General features: G+C 47.6%; 2 protein-coding genes across 2 annotated transcripts in view; one reads left to right on the top strand and one right to left on the bottom strand.

Moving 5' to 3' along the window:
• Positions 1 to 3817: 3817 nt before the first annotated feature.
• On the bottom strand, positions 3818 to 11671 carry LOC106817486 (WD repeat, SAM and U-box domain-containing protein 1-like). The gene is made up of 11 exons (XM_014822154.1): positions 11586 to 11671; positions 10626 to 10856; positions 10235 to 10342; positions 9223 to 9290; positions 8747 to 8880; positions 7768 to 7838; positions 6750 to 6878; positions 6094 to 6192; positions 5276 to 5369; positions 4440 to 4473; positions 3818 to 3872 (listed from the first exon to the last, which is right to left on the bottom strand). The coding sequence occupies exons 2-8, from the start codon at positions 10720 to 10722 to the stop codon at positions 6125 to 6127; spliced, it is 675 nt and encodes a 224-aa protein (XP_014677640.1). The 5' UTR covers positions 10723 to 10856; positions 11586 to 11671; the 3' UTR covers positions 3818 to 3872; positions 4440 to 4473; positions 5276 to 5369; positions 6094 to 6124.
• A 129-nt stretch (positions 11672 to 11800) lies between these two features.
• LOC106817484 (hsp70-binding protein 1-like) overlaps positions 11801 to 14382 on the top strand; it is a 6444-nt gene continuing 3862 nt past the window's right edge. The window contains exons 1-5 of the mRNA XM_014822151.1: positions 11801 to 11908; positions 12609 to 12869; positions 13078 to 13300; positions 13606 to 13830; positions 14354 to 14378. Coding sequence (XP_014677637.1) covers positions 12696 to 12869; positions 13078 to 13300; positions 13606 to 13830; positions 14354 to 14378 — 647 coding nt within the window. The 5' untranslated portion in view covers positions 11801 to 11908; positions 12609 to 12695. The remainder of the gene's footprint in view (positions 11909 to 12608; positions 12870 to 13077; positions 13301 to 13605; positions 13831 to 14353; positions 14379 to 14382) is intronic.

Genomic DNA, 14382 nt, shown 5'->3' with positions numbered 1-14382 from the left:
AGAGAGGAGAGCAGCAGAGGAAGAGAGAGAGGACAGAGAGAGAGAGAGAGGAGAAGAGAGAGAGGAGAGATAGGAGAGAGAAGAGAGAGAAGAGAGAGGTTGAGGGAGAGAGAGCAGAACAGAAAGAGGGGGAGAGAGAAAGGGAGAGCGGAGAGATGAGAGACAGCAAGAGGAGAGAGGAGAGGGGGGGGGGGAGAGAGAGAGAAAAAAAATAGAGGGGGAGAGAGAGAGCGAGAAGGGAAAGGGAAAGGGAGAGAAAAAGGGAAGATAGGAATACGAGTAGAGAGGGCAGCGTGTTACCAAAAGAGAAAGAGAGAGAAAGGGGGCAGATAGAGATAGGAGAATAGAGCGGGGAGCGGAGAGAGATAGAGAGAAAAAGAATAATAATCTTGGACCGAGTCAGGAGTGTAATAATGGACTGCGAAGCGCGGGCTGAGTGTCAAATGGACTATTAACGCACCAACGACAACGACATAGGTACTATCAACAATATCCGAAGAAATGGGATTTTTTTCTGTATTGCTAAACGGCGGAACGCTGTCACGTTGCGACCCCCGACGCACTGACACAACGCGGCCAGGGGTCCATTTTCCCTTACGCACTCCCCTTACAGTATGTAAATTGAGCAAGCTCCGGTCAGAATTTTGCGACGCACAGGGAGAGACGCAAGGAATCCTCTCGCCCGCGCCTCTCGACCCTCACCACTCGCGAGCGCGGGGCTAACTCGACAGGGAGAGACTGAGAGGTTCTCCCTGGACCTCTCGCCCCTCCGTCTCCATCGACTAAATTAAAACTATTCAACCTCCGATCTTCGTCAGCAAGATTTCGCTAAGCGAATACTCGCAACCGTGTGTTTGCCGTGGCGCTCACACTGGGTGACTAAGTTAAAACTGTTTCGAATCAGTTTCCCGTCAGCCCGAGTGAAATATATACGGAAACATAACTCCCGCTATGGCGCTAACATGGACTAACATAACCACTAGACACAGTGCATCCGTAACGCGTGGGTAAAGCGGCGGTCCTGCGGCTTCACAACGAGCTTGCTACAATCAATGGACTAGAAACATTCGCAGACGACGATGACATACACATGACTAAGTATGTTCACGACAAGACAACTAACCCCCCCCCACCTCCACAACGAAAAGAACACGATTTCTACCAGCCAAGCTGCTGCCGTATCGCAACGTGAATTACTGAGGTTATGGCGCGATGGGTCTTGGCCACTTACAACATCACACGCGCTGGTTAGTACCCGCAGCGAAGCATTGCCCTGGTACAGTATCTTGCTTAAGATTAGGTCGACAGAAGGCTTTCGCACCACAGGTGTTTTCACCCCTGTCTGCGCGCGTCATCCACCACCGCACATCTAAACGTTTCGCAGGCTGTACTCGTGGCCGTGTCCGATCACGTCGAGTGATGTTCTCCAGGTCCAGTGCTGTAGTAGTGAACCTCAGGCTGCGGTTCGCGCGCCAGGTTGGCGTTGGCGAGCGGCGTTCGTTTGTCATCGAGCACGCGGACGGCTCGTTCATCTTTGCGCTGCCTCCATCCACTGGCGGGGCGATCTGGCGCGTGCGCTCCAGTCACGTGTAACCGCGTCTGTCGCCGCCCGCCGAAGGCGGGGAAAAGAAAGACATATTGATCGTTATCTGGAGACGTCTAGCTGTTTAGGGGTTAGCGCATTAGGTTAAGGGTTAGGGTTGAGTCAAGGTTACAGGTTAGGGGATCGGGTTAGTGTTAGGGTTAACGTCTCAAGTATTAGGGCTTAGGGTTAGTGTTGGGGTTCAGGATAGGGTTAGGGTAGTGTCTAGCGGTTCAGCTCGTTAGGCGTTATGGGTTGAGTCGATCCTAGCAGTTAAAGGGTTAGGGTACAGGGTTAGGGTTGAGTGTTTAGCGCGTTTATGGTTGAAGTCATGATTAACAGGCTTAGGAATGGGTTACCCTCTCACCCCCGCCCACAGCCCGCGCCTGCATCTACCCCGGCGGGCGGCCCACACCCCCCCGCACCATCCGCCCGGCCACGGCCCCGCCACTCACGCACACGCCCGCTGCCCTCCCGCGGGTCAGAACGCGGCCGATCCGCCTCGCTCGCCACCCCGGGTGCGTGCTCGCCTACCTGCGCCCTGACGGGATGCCTTGAAATGCCATACTCCCAGGTGACCGGCATGTGTCAGCAGCCTCGTCGGGGTAAGAGAGGGTGCCACTGCTGCTGCGCTCGTGATCCAGCCGAGCGCGACGGTGGCGTTGCAGGGGCCTGAAGCAGGCCTCATTCGATCCCCAGCGCGGGCTGTGGAGGCAGAGCAAACACAGGTGTGTACAGGTGTGTGTGTCGTGTGCTGTGTGTGTGTGTGTGTGTGTGGCGCGTGCGCGTGCCGTGGCGTGTGCGCCGGTGTGCGTGTACTGGGCAGCGCTTAGTTAGTGAAGTTAGCAGGAATTCTCAAGCAGTGAGTTTAAGTTTACTGGTGGCGGGCCGCTGGTGATGTATGATAATGCTAGCGGCTGCTGCTGGCTACTGCTGCTGCTGCTATTGCTATTGCTGCTGCTACTGCGGGGCTGGCTGCTGCTATTGGCTATTAGCTGCTGCTGCTTGGCTACTGCTGCTCGCTGCTGCTGCTGGCTATACTCATTGCTGCTGCTAGCTGCTGCTGCTGGCCTGCTGCTGACTGCTGCTCTAATTCGCTATTGCTGCTGCTGGCTACTGGCTGGCTCGCTGCTGCTGCTGCTGGCTGCTGTATGCTGCTGGTGATGATGAATGAATGCTTACTCGCTGCTCGCTGCTGGTGATGATGATAATGCTACTGCTGCTGCTGCTGGTGATAGAATGATAGATGCTACTGCTGCTGCTGCCTGCTGCTGCTGCTGCTGCTCGCTTCTACTGCTCTCGCTGCTACTACTACTGCACTGCTGCTGCAGCTGCTGGTGATGACGATGATGACACCAACAGCCCCCCACTGAGACACTGCCCCAAGCTGAGACACAAACCCTATTGAGCACCGACTCCCCCCCGACTGAGACACCCGATCCCCCCCCGCCTAAGGCACAGACGCTCCCCGATTAGACGATACCGCCACCCGCGCGGCACGCCCCCAACCTACGTGAAGACACAGACCCCCCGCATGTGAGACCCCCACCCTGAGACACCGACCCCCACCCTCGAGACACGCAACCGACGCCTGAGCATCGATGCGCATGGCCCTCGTCCGTCCCGCCCCGCCGAGCAGCGTCGCCCGTCATATCTTGTGCGATCGGAAGCTGCTGCAGGTGCTGCCCGAAGCCGGCTCCCATACCAGCCCAATCGGCAGAACTGTCGTCCCGTCGTCCAGCCTCGCGGCAGGCCTGCTTGTCCGGGCGCCCGAACGCGAGCAACCGATGAGTCCGCTCGCACAGGGGGCTGCCGCGACGCACGGGGCGATCGCCTCGGCAGCGGCAAACGGCGTCCGGGTGTCGCCTCGTTTAGCCGCCAGAGGGCGACGACGGCGCCGGGTCCGCCGGAGCCGGTGGCGAGGGCGGAGTCGTCGTCAGAGAATGCGCAGCAGGTGACGTATCGCTCGTGGTGCGCTATGCGGAGCAGCTGGCACGGACTCACTGTAATAGGGAATGCAGCGCTGTAATAGGAAGCTCCACCTGTAATAGAGACTCACGCTGTAATAGTGGATTGCACACTGTAATAGAGCTGGCGAAGGATTCACCTGTAATAGGGATTTACCTGTGATAGAAGCTGATAGGGATTTACCTGTAATAGGGATTCACCTGTAATAGGGATTCACCTGTAATAGAAGCTGGCAGGGATTCACCTGTAATAGGGATTTACCTGTAATAGGGATTCACCTGTAATAGAAGCTGGCAAGGATTTACCTGTAATAGGGATTCACCTGTGACAGGGATTCACCTGCAATGGAAGCTGACCGTGATTTACTACATGCTAACGAGGAAAACAACCGCGGAGCATGCAGTTGGTAAATGAGGAAGATTAGAGTAATACACTTCACACACGACATTGCCATCAACCTGTAATGCGTTGTGACGGTCAATTCAAACTAGAATCAGTCAGCGGTTCTTAACCTTTTTTTGAGTCATGGACCCCTTTGAGAATCTGGTAAAAGCTATGGACCCCTCCCCAGAAAAATGCACAGTCCCATGAGCACAAAATTTTGCATGCGCTTGGTTCACGAACCACCTGAAGCCCATCCACGAACCCCAGTGCGGTCCATGGACCACAGGTTAAGAACCTCTGATAGAAGATGTACAGTGTAGCCCGGTTATAACGCGATGGTTGGGGTCCATAAAATATCATCGCGAAAAAAGCGGGGTCACACTAAATCGGAGTTATATATACGTGTCTATATAAGAGCAAAAAAAGGAAGTCCAATGACTCATCGCATTATATCCGAATTCGCATTAAATCGAGGTGCGTAAAATCGGGGTTCCACTGTACTTACCATGTCCCACAGAATCACAGTCTTGTCCCCAGACCTGCGAGAAAACAAAGTAACATTCTCACAGTCAGACAAGAATCAACCTAAGCATTCCCGTTTACTCACTTAAAGCAGCAATTAAATCTGAAATCTTGCTAATTGTGAGAAAGTTGTATATATATCATGAGACCAAATAAAAAAAATTTCTATTATAGACTCTTGATATATATATATATATATATATATATATATATATATATATATATATATCTCCTTGCATATATATATATATATATGTATATATATATATACACACACATATATATATATAGGCAAGAAGGATATCGAAGGAATAATTAACATGATTGAAATTACTATACTGCATATGTAACATAACGGGTATGAGGATATTTTTCACAATTAGCTAATTAAACCACTCAAATCGCGTTAAACCAACACTGACATGACCAACTGCAGCAATCAAATCCGAAAATCCTCTTCACACAGTTGTATTAACTAATTTCCAAAGAGTTTCCTAATTAATTACTAATCAGACTGTATTAAAAAAAACCAAGGACACATTATATCAACATGTGAAGGCTGAAATAAAGAATTGAGCTGAGAAACTCACCAAGAAGCTACAGACAGGATACGCAGGAATGCAGGAGCAAATCGCACCACCATCGGATACAAGGAAGAAGGAAGAACGTAAGTGTTTGAGCTGAGAAACTCTACCAAGAAGCTACCTACAGGAAGGACGAAAGGAAAGAATTAGGGAAGAGAGACATGAAGGAAGTGAGGAAGGAAGCGAGAAAGGAGAGAAGGAAGAGAAGAGAAGAGAGAAAGGACATTGAACTCACCCTGAAGCGAGCAGGCGGGCGCTGTGTGAGAAACACACGCACATCACGCTTGACTCGTGGCCACGAAGCACCGTGCGTGCCGTGATCGAAACACCTGAAAATACGGACGAACATAGACCAGGGAAAAATATAATTTATTTTTCAGGAGCTACTTTTCAAACTCGCGTGCATGAAAATAGCACTTTAAAATTTGGTTTGCATTGAACTCTATGCAAATTTACGGGGGCTCTTTTTGCATTTCGGGGCTAAATCGCCCGAGCCCCCCCCCCCCGTGTATTTTTTTCACTGACATAGACTGACGACACGAGTCGTTGAGAATCACTGTGGTCACAGTCACGGTGACATCTGGAGTCAGTCTTTAGACAGTTTGAGTTGAGAGTTGAGAGTAAACATGCTTGGATTAAAACACTCCCAACCCCCACGTCCTATTCAGTCTATATTCAGTCTATATATAAAGATATCGAAATGATCTGTAACGAAATAATCTGAAATAGGCTTTGTGGGTGCAATTTGGCATATATCGTATACACACAGAAATGACATGTACAGATTCACACGCACGCACGCACACATGCTCACTCATTGCACACGTGCAAACACGCACACACACACACACACACACACACACAAACACACACACACACACACACCACACAACACACACACACAACACACACAAACACACGCACACGCACACGCAAGCATACGCACAAAACACACGCATCACGCACACGCACACGCACACAAAGCGCACGCGCACGCGCACGCACACACACCACACACACACACACACAGCCACACACACACACTGTGGTTACCTAGCAGGCCTGTTCTCACGTTTCCACAGCTTCACATCGTTATCCTGGCCGCAGGTTGCCAGAGGAACTCTCCTGCTACGGATCCTTGCACTGTAGAACCTACGCCCCCACATCATCATCATCAAACACACATCATTAGTTAGTCATTAACCATCAAACGATCTACACGCCTCATGTAGATAACCTCCCTATATATATATATATACACGCACGCCACGCACGCACGCACGCACGCAACACACCACACACAATATATATATATACACACACGCACGGACGCACGCACGACGCACGCACGCCACGCACTACACACACACACACACACCACACACACACACACGCACACACACGCATATATATATACGTGTGTGCGTGTATATATATATATAAATGAGGTTATCTAAATGAGGCCAGTAAATCGTATTAATCATATTAATGGTTAACCCCATAATAGTGAAACAAAGGTCCTCTTGGGAGGAGGCAGCATCTTCCACTCACAGTACAATTCACTTTGTGTTCATCACAGCCCCCCCCCCCCACACCCACCACCGCATTTTCTTTTCTCACAAACTCGTGCGCACAACAACAAAAAACTTGTAAGACCCATAACGAACGCGCGCCGCGCTGAAACAGGTGACGACAACAGGTGGCGCTACCTTGCACTCCGTGGCGCGACGAGAACTGCGATGAGGTGACCCCAAGGTCGTGAGCGACCTTGACGAGGACGAGGCATTTTCCGTGACCGTATCTCGCGTCCCACAGTCGCAGTTCGCCACCCGTCGACCCTGCAAGCGATCACACTCGTTAGCACCAATTAACACGTTAAATTATAATTAACATTGCATTGTTAGTATATGTTTAAACTGAAAACTAAACTGAAATGTTTAAACTAATCTAAAATTAACTAATTCATTATTTAACAATTCCCCAATTAACTAACTAATTCATTGTTAATTAGTATATAATACCAGTGATTGCCTAACATTAAATAATACTACTACTCGTATAGTACTACTACTAATAATAATAACAAATATATATACTAGTACTAAACACAAATGAATAAACATTAGTTACTTTGTGAATGAACTTTGAATATCGGTCAACAAACCCTCTAGCGTTATCACCGCGTAACACGGTTTCACGTTTTTTGTAATATGCTATTTCCGGCCAGTTATCAGCAGTTATAAAATGGTTATATAGACAGCTACAGATGTTTACACTAGTTGGAAGTTGTAAATGGCACTGACTGACCCTTTGGCACCATTTGAAGGTTTTGTGTTGCGTTAGTTTACTCTTATTACCGTGATTCTTGCTTTTCCATCTTTCTATAATCATAGATATGTTTAATACAGTTGACCATCAAGATTTTTCTATAATTGCAAGTGTGTTTAATACAGTTGACCATTAAAATCTCTTCATAATCGAAGGTATATTCAATTCAGTTGACCATTAACTTATATCTGAATATAACACCACACAAGCTATAGCTTCTCATAAACACTACTTCACCCGACCCAACACCACATTTCTGCCTACATTTAAATATCCCTGTACAGATTTTGGGGCCATCTATTTACATTTAAGATGATTTAACTATCACATTATCCTTTTTTCCTCTAAAAAAACAACCGCTACATGAAACCTACTGCTACACTCGGATTGATTGCATACCTGAAATTAGATAGGTGGAGTCAGGAGTGAAATCACAGGTCGTTACCCACGCCTCGTGACCTACGAGTGACCTGTAACAAACAAGCGGCGTCAGTCTAAACCGCCCCAGTCAATGAGCAGGGGACCCCCCCCCACCACCATCGTCAGGAACAAAATTTGTCTTGACAATACTCTTAAAGCGGGCTTATGTCGGGCTTGCGAGCCGACTCGACTGGAAGCAACTGGCTGCAATTCACTGCGACTGCAGTGCTTAGGTTGGTCGACTGCGACGCGACTGCTTGCGACTGACCGCCACTAGTTGCTCGGAATAGAACAGTGGGCAACTGGACGCAACTAGTCGCTGCCGATCGCTTCCAGTTGCTCGAAATCCAGTTGCTTCCAGTCGAGTCGGCTCGCAAGCCCGACATAAGCCCGCCTTTAACATCAACTTTTTCCTCGTAGACCCGACCTCGCGCAACTTTACAGTGCTTCTGTCAACGGTCTACAAGAGAAATTCAATGTTAAGACTAATTTTGATTCAGGCAATGGTCTACGAGAAAAAGGTTCGTGTTGAGATTGTCATTGATGTTGAGACTAGATTTGTTTTTCTGACAACAGGCCATGTTGACAGGTCATCCCTAACAGGTTGCCGATCAATGAACCGCATCCCCTATCTCCCCACCCTCCCCTATCCCGCATCCCCTATCCCCTATCCCCTATCAATGAACCGCATCCCCTATCTCCCCACCCTCTGCATCTCCCGAATTAGGAACATCGCACCTGCAAACTCAAAAACCGACGAACCGCTCCGTTGTTCGTTACGTTTGTGAACGCGACTCACGAACCCAAACCCACGCGGTTCGCGAACAGACCGCGTACCACGTTCCGAATGGCCGAACGACAATCAGACTCCTCCGACCCTGTCTCGTTCGACGTTCACGACTTCCCCCCTCCCAAAATATCAAGACAATCGCGAGCCGTATCCCACGATGCAACGCACCGGGTGATGGTCCGCGTCGACGTATCCCACAATGCAATGGTCTCGTCGTCGCCGGCGGTGGCGAGGGTCGCTCCGTTGGGCGAGAACGTACAGACGCGAAGTCCGTTCTTACTCGGATGCTCCAAGATGGCAATCTGAAACAAGAGAGCATGCTATTTATCGAGCGCCAAAACCTCGAAGACAAAAGTTGTCATTGAATGGTCATTAAATTGTCATAAAATTGTTATTGAATGGTCATTGAATCGTCATTAAATTGTCATTAAACTGTCATTGAAAGGTCATTGAAAGGTAATGGAATTGTCATTAAATTGCCATTGAATCGTCATTAAATTGTCATTAAATGGTCATTAAATTGTCATTGAATTGTCATTAAATTGTCATTGAAAGGTCATTCAAGGCTCACACCAAGTAAGAGAACATTATAGAAGATGGCGGCGCCAAGTACGGCTGCTGTAAAATTTTCGGCTACAGCTTACCTTGGTTCCTGACCTAGGATCCCATAGTATACACTTCCCGTCCGTGGAACACGATGCCAACTGTGCCCCTACATGCAAATTAACGTCAAAGTAGTCAGACACTCAGCCAAACATACTCGCGAAGAAATGGCGGACATTGAAATCAGTGCACAACAGAGAAAAAAATATAATTGATTTTTCGGGGGCTACTTTTCAAGCTCGCGTGCATGAAAATATCACCCTAAAATTTGGGTTGCATTGAACTCTATGCAAATTTACTCTTTTTGGCATTTCCGGGGCTTTTTTGGCATTTCGGGGGCTAAATCGCCCCGAGCCCCCGTGTATTTTTTTCACTGGTGCACAAGTTATTTAATCTCGCTAAGCGTGCCCATTGTCATGGGGTATTTCAAAACCGTCTACCTAATCGAGGATTTTTGGCCCAGAAGTTAAGCCCATGTGGTTAGATCATGCTGAAATCACGTATTCAGTACAATTCTACTTTCTCTCTAATTCGAATTTGTTACAGGGCGACTAGGGATCAGGCAACTTGCTCAAGTCACCCAATATTAAAAGTCGAATTTGCTATGAATATGTTATTATTTCATGGCTGACACTCAGTGCAAGCTATGTAAGGTATATACTCCTTACTAATTGAACAGCCAAATTTGTTCACGCTCTCCCCCTACCTATACATCGATAGTTAGCAGCGTGTTATGGTTATTTCGCGGGCTACCAGCACTGCAAGCTTTGGTAGGTACACGCCAGGCTTCGCTTTTTCACGCGGCCGATCGGGCCCAAACCCCGTAAACAGCCCCGTCTCCGGTGTCCACAGGGCTTTTTTTCCGACACCCGTCAAATTTTGAGATTCCGAGAATAGAAAACGAAAATCAGCCCCGTCTAGAGAAAATCACCCCCGTCGAGTAAATGACGCAGCCTTTTTTTAGGCCCCGTGGTTTTCTCAGACGGTGAAGCCTGGAACAGTGAAGCCCAACCCAAACCCTAACCATAACCCTAACCCTAACCCTAACCCTACCAAATGGAGAGAAGGCAACGCAGTTGACGTAGTAGGTGTGTCCCTGCAGAGGCGAGATCGCCCGTTCCTTCCACGTGTCCATTGAGAACAAACGCACCTTCTTATCACCTGCGCAAAGCGACGATCACCATGGTTAGAACCACGCCTGAAGTTTTTTGTTTCTTGTAAAATAACAGAGCGTCGAAATGGATCACAAACAACGAATGAAACATAAAATCGGAAAAGGAATTTCGAAAGGTCTTCGGATTGTCTGCGTCAATAGTAAAAAAGAGACGCGTAACATATACAGGCCCAAGCTTAGCTTAGCACCCCGGATTAGTTTAGCACATATGCGAAAACAGATTTGCGGGGTCCCAAACTATATCCTTGATCCACATATACACTCGATTACCTGAACCGGTTGCTAACTTGTCGCCAGAGAATGCCACACCGTTGACATCGCCCATGTGGACGGTTATCGTAGCTATGATGGAAGCTGTCAAATGCATTGTTTAATGTATTCCTTCCACGATAAAGTCTGCAGTCGTCCGTAGAAGTAGCTAGTGGATTGCCATTATTTTAGCAGCTATAAAGGGAGGTAGTAGGAGTCGCATCATGCTGATTCATTGACCGATTGCTTGATCTGAAAAGAAAACGAATGAATGAGAAATTCCGAATGACGATGAAATGACGATTCACCGATTGCACGCATGCACGTCTACGTAAGTGTTCCGGTCCCATAACATAGCCGCAATAATAATTGCACATCTCTGAAAGAAAATCGAAGCATGTGAAACTCAACGAGTATCTAAACAAACCGAGCAAGAATCTAAAACTTGAAGAAGGGGCGACGGCGTTCACTGAGTGAGTCACTCTTAGCATGTACTGTACCGTAGTGTCGCCCGACCAGGCAGTGTGACTAACGTCAATATACACAGATGGACGGACAGATATACACAGGTCTTCTGTTCTAATTCCCTAGCAAAGACGGTTTCTTGGAGCTAGCAAAGTATTAGTACTATACTCTATAGCATGTACTGTAGAGAGAGTACATGAGTACTCGAGTACATGAGTACATGAGTACATGAGAACAGGAACCTGAGGCGAAAAAAGAAGTGTTATATATATAAAGATACTTCTCTTTATATATATATAACACTTTTTTTTCTTTTCTTTTTTACCTCAGGTACCTGTGTACATGAGTACCGTACTGTACATGAGTTTGAGCTGGAGTCATGGCTATATTATAGGTATATAAAATGTTCTGTTGTTCACACTAAAGCTAGTAAAGACTTAGACAGTAAATGCCACAATAAATGTCAGGCAAACATTAATATTAGTCTAGGGAATGTCGCACCACGGTCCTACTCACATTAACTGCGAACTCCAATCACATGCAAGACCTTTGCATCGAAAGACTTATCAATGAGAATAATATCAACAAAAGTCAACACCTACAGAGTACAGAGTACAGTAATTCAAACAAATGAACACATCAATGAGACGAACAAATAGTCGATGCTGAAACTACTCTGGCGCAAGCACGACGACGTTGGATGATCGTCTACAACTCGCTTGGAAACAAACGTGGATGCGTGCATGAATCGTAAACCAAGATTGAGTAATCGCGTGAAATCTGAAGATTGCTCTGAATACTGGACGCCAACAATTTCTTTACCTGCTCCACTCGTATATGTATGTATAACTGTCCATCATTGTGCTTGTGCTGACCATCCATTTTGTACAGGTGATTGGATAAAGATTTGATAAGCAATGAATGTAAAATTATTGACTGATCATCAGGCTGATGACTCACGCGTCGTATGATGTACATCCGCGTGTACATGTGCATGCCATCATTCACTTTGCTACGTAAGAAATCCTGGACCAGTGCCTACTGACCAGGACCAGTGCTTCCTCAGAGGCAATTATCCAATTATCCAATTATCCAATTCTTGAAATATTGAATATTGAATTGGAATTATTGAATTCTCCAATTATCAGTTTTTAACCCTGCTAACCCTAACCCTAATTCTAACCCTAACCATATCAAATAGTGTGCAGGGTATACGTTCCGGTATACCGGACCGTACCCAGGTTACGTTCTGGCAGTACCCTGGTGTACATAGACCCTATGAGCGTAAGTGTGCATGCAGCAGCTAGCGTGCGGCAGCCAGCGTGTGTTGCAGATGAGCATTTGGACGGCATTTACAGGAAATGGTTGGCAATAATAGGTAAAAGAGAGTAGAGAAACATTAAGACTTTGGTAGTAAATAGATTTCGTATTTATTTAGCATTATATCTTATTAAAACGCTCCAAGTGCCTGTGCCAGGATTGTGCAACATTGACAACCTTTTTTTTTACTGAAAAACTCGCTATTCCCTGCTTTTCTAGAAGAGACTCGATCACCTTAACCGAACCACACATTTGCCACTATAGCTTTGCGATCAACGGTCCGTAACTCCGTCAAGCACGTGACATATGGCGTCCGACAGCAATGCCGAGCAGGGAGGCGGTGGCGGTGGCGGTGGGGGAGAGGACCGAGATGGACGCCGCTTCCCGCCGACGATGGAAGGCCTGCTGCGATTCTCCATCGAACACACGTCTGACCAGGCCGACAGCCCCAGTCTACAGCCACAAGAGATGACAGAGGAGGTATACATAGAAGTTTTCCGATGACCGTTTCGTCCTGTTGTGAAATTGTTAATCCTATAGTATTTTAACTTTTAACTCATTGTATCTGCTAGCATATATGTCCTCATGCTATCTTCTAACGTATCCCCTCACGCACCCGTATATGTTTGTCTCGCTGATAATATGTCCTCCCTCTCACGAGGTTTCTCTCTGTTCTCTCTCTCCACAGCGGAGGGAGTTTTTACGCAGCGCTCTGGCTGAGGCAACCGTTGACCCTATCCAGGTGATCAAGCGCTCTCTGGCGGAGATGCAGGAACTGCTCGACCGAGAAGAGAGACAGGAGGAGGAGGAGGAGGAGGGAGAGGGAGATGGGGAGGAGGCGGCATCACAGCGGCTGCAGGCACTGCTGGAGAACGTCACCGACTGGTGCAACGACATTGACTTGGCGAACGGTAGGCGCCGCGTTGCTACCGCCGCCGACCCGTGTATTATTATTATTATGTTGTTGTTAACTGCTTTATTAATCAATCAATATCAAACACTTGTTATCAAATGATTCACGCGAACGTGAAAAAAATCGCTACCACGCCCGAATAACGAGTATAACGATTAGCTGATGTCGACCAATGACGCGGCAACCGACTGATAATCTAGTGGTCGATTATATTTATTGATGATTATTGATTATTGATGGTGATTGATGCACTATATTGATGATTATTGATTATTGATTGGCGATCGACGACTGACGTTGCAGACCTGCATAAGATTGGAGGTTTCGCGCTGTTCCCGCGCCTCCTCGCCGCGAGGGCGGCCGGCGTGCGTTCGCGCGCGGCAGAACTCGTCGCGACGGTCGCGCAGAACAATCCCTACACGCAGGCGCAGCTGCTGGCACAGGGGGCGCTGCCGACGCTGCTGCGGCTCACCGACGACGACGCCGCGGGCGACGAGGTGCGAGTGAAAGCGCTGTTCGCTATATCGTGTAAGTGTTCGCGCGTCGTGCGAGCGCTGTGATGTTTCGTCGCTGTGATTCTTGTGTGCGTCGTGTGTAATAGGCGCAGTAAGCAGTATTACTAATACTAGAGTAGGCCATGATGTGACAAGAGATAAAAAATAAAATAAAAGTAAAAAATAATATCCAACAAATGAAGACAATAAATAAAAACAAGGCAGATCTCTCCAAATGGGAGGAGATTAATAGTCGCTCCCACGTGGCAAGAGTGGGAAAATGCTCTTCCCTGACAAAAACGAGGCAGATCTCTCCAGTTGGAGGGATTACAAGAGTACTAGAGTAGACTATAGTAGGCAATAGTGTGGGTGGGTGTCCTTTCCTGATAGCAGTAGGCGGGTCAGTGCAGTTCGTAAGATTATTAGAAAACACACTTCCCTGATAAAAGTGAGGCAGATCTTTCTGGTTGACAGGATCAATCTTTCTCCGGTAGTTGTTGTTTTTATTGTGCTTTCTCTGGTAACCGTCACTCATCGTGCTTCTCACCTCTCTGCAGGCGTGGTGTTTATTGTGATTGACTGGTTG

The sequence above is a fragment of the Priapulus caudatus genome, unplaced genomic scaffold (genome assembly GCF_000485595.1).
Source record: "Priapulus caudatus unplaced genomic scaffold, Priapulus_caudatus-5.0.1 Scaffold1742, whole genome shotgun sequence".
Classification (NCBI taxonomy): Eukaryota; Metazoa; Priapulida; class Priapulimorpha; order Priapulimorphida; family Priapulidae; genus Priapulus; species Priapulus caudatus.
The sequence above is the reverse complement of the archived record's forward strand: the minus strand, read 5'-3'. Positions and strand labels throughout refer to the sequence as shown.

Bases quoted from the DNA above. Each gene is read 5' to 3' on its own strand.
- LOC106817486 (XM_014822154.1), bottom strand. From the start codon at position 10,722: ATGCATTTGACAGCTTCCATCATAGCTACGATAACCGTCCACATGGGC. The intron at 8,881-9,222 runs GTAAGCTGTAGC...CTCTTGTTTCAG, and splicing joins ATCCTAGGTCAGGAACCAAG to ATTGCCATCTTGGAGCATCC. The intron at 6,193-6,749 runs GTAGCGCCACCT...GTGGGGGCGTAG, and splicing joins GTCGCGCCACGGAGTGCAAG to GTTCTACAGTGCAAGGATCC.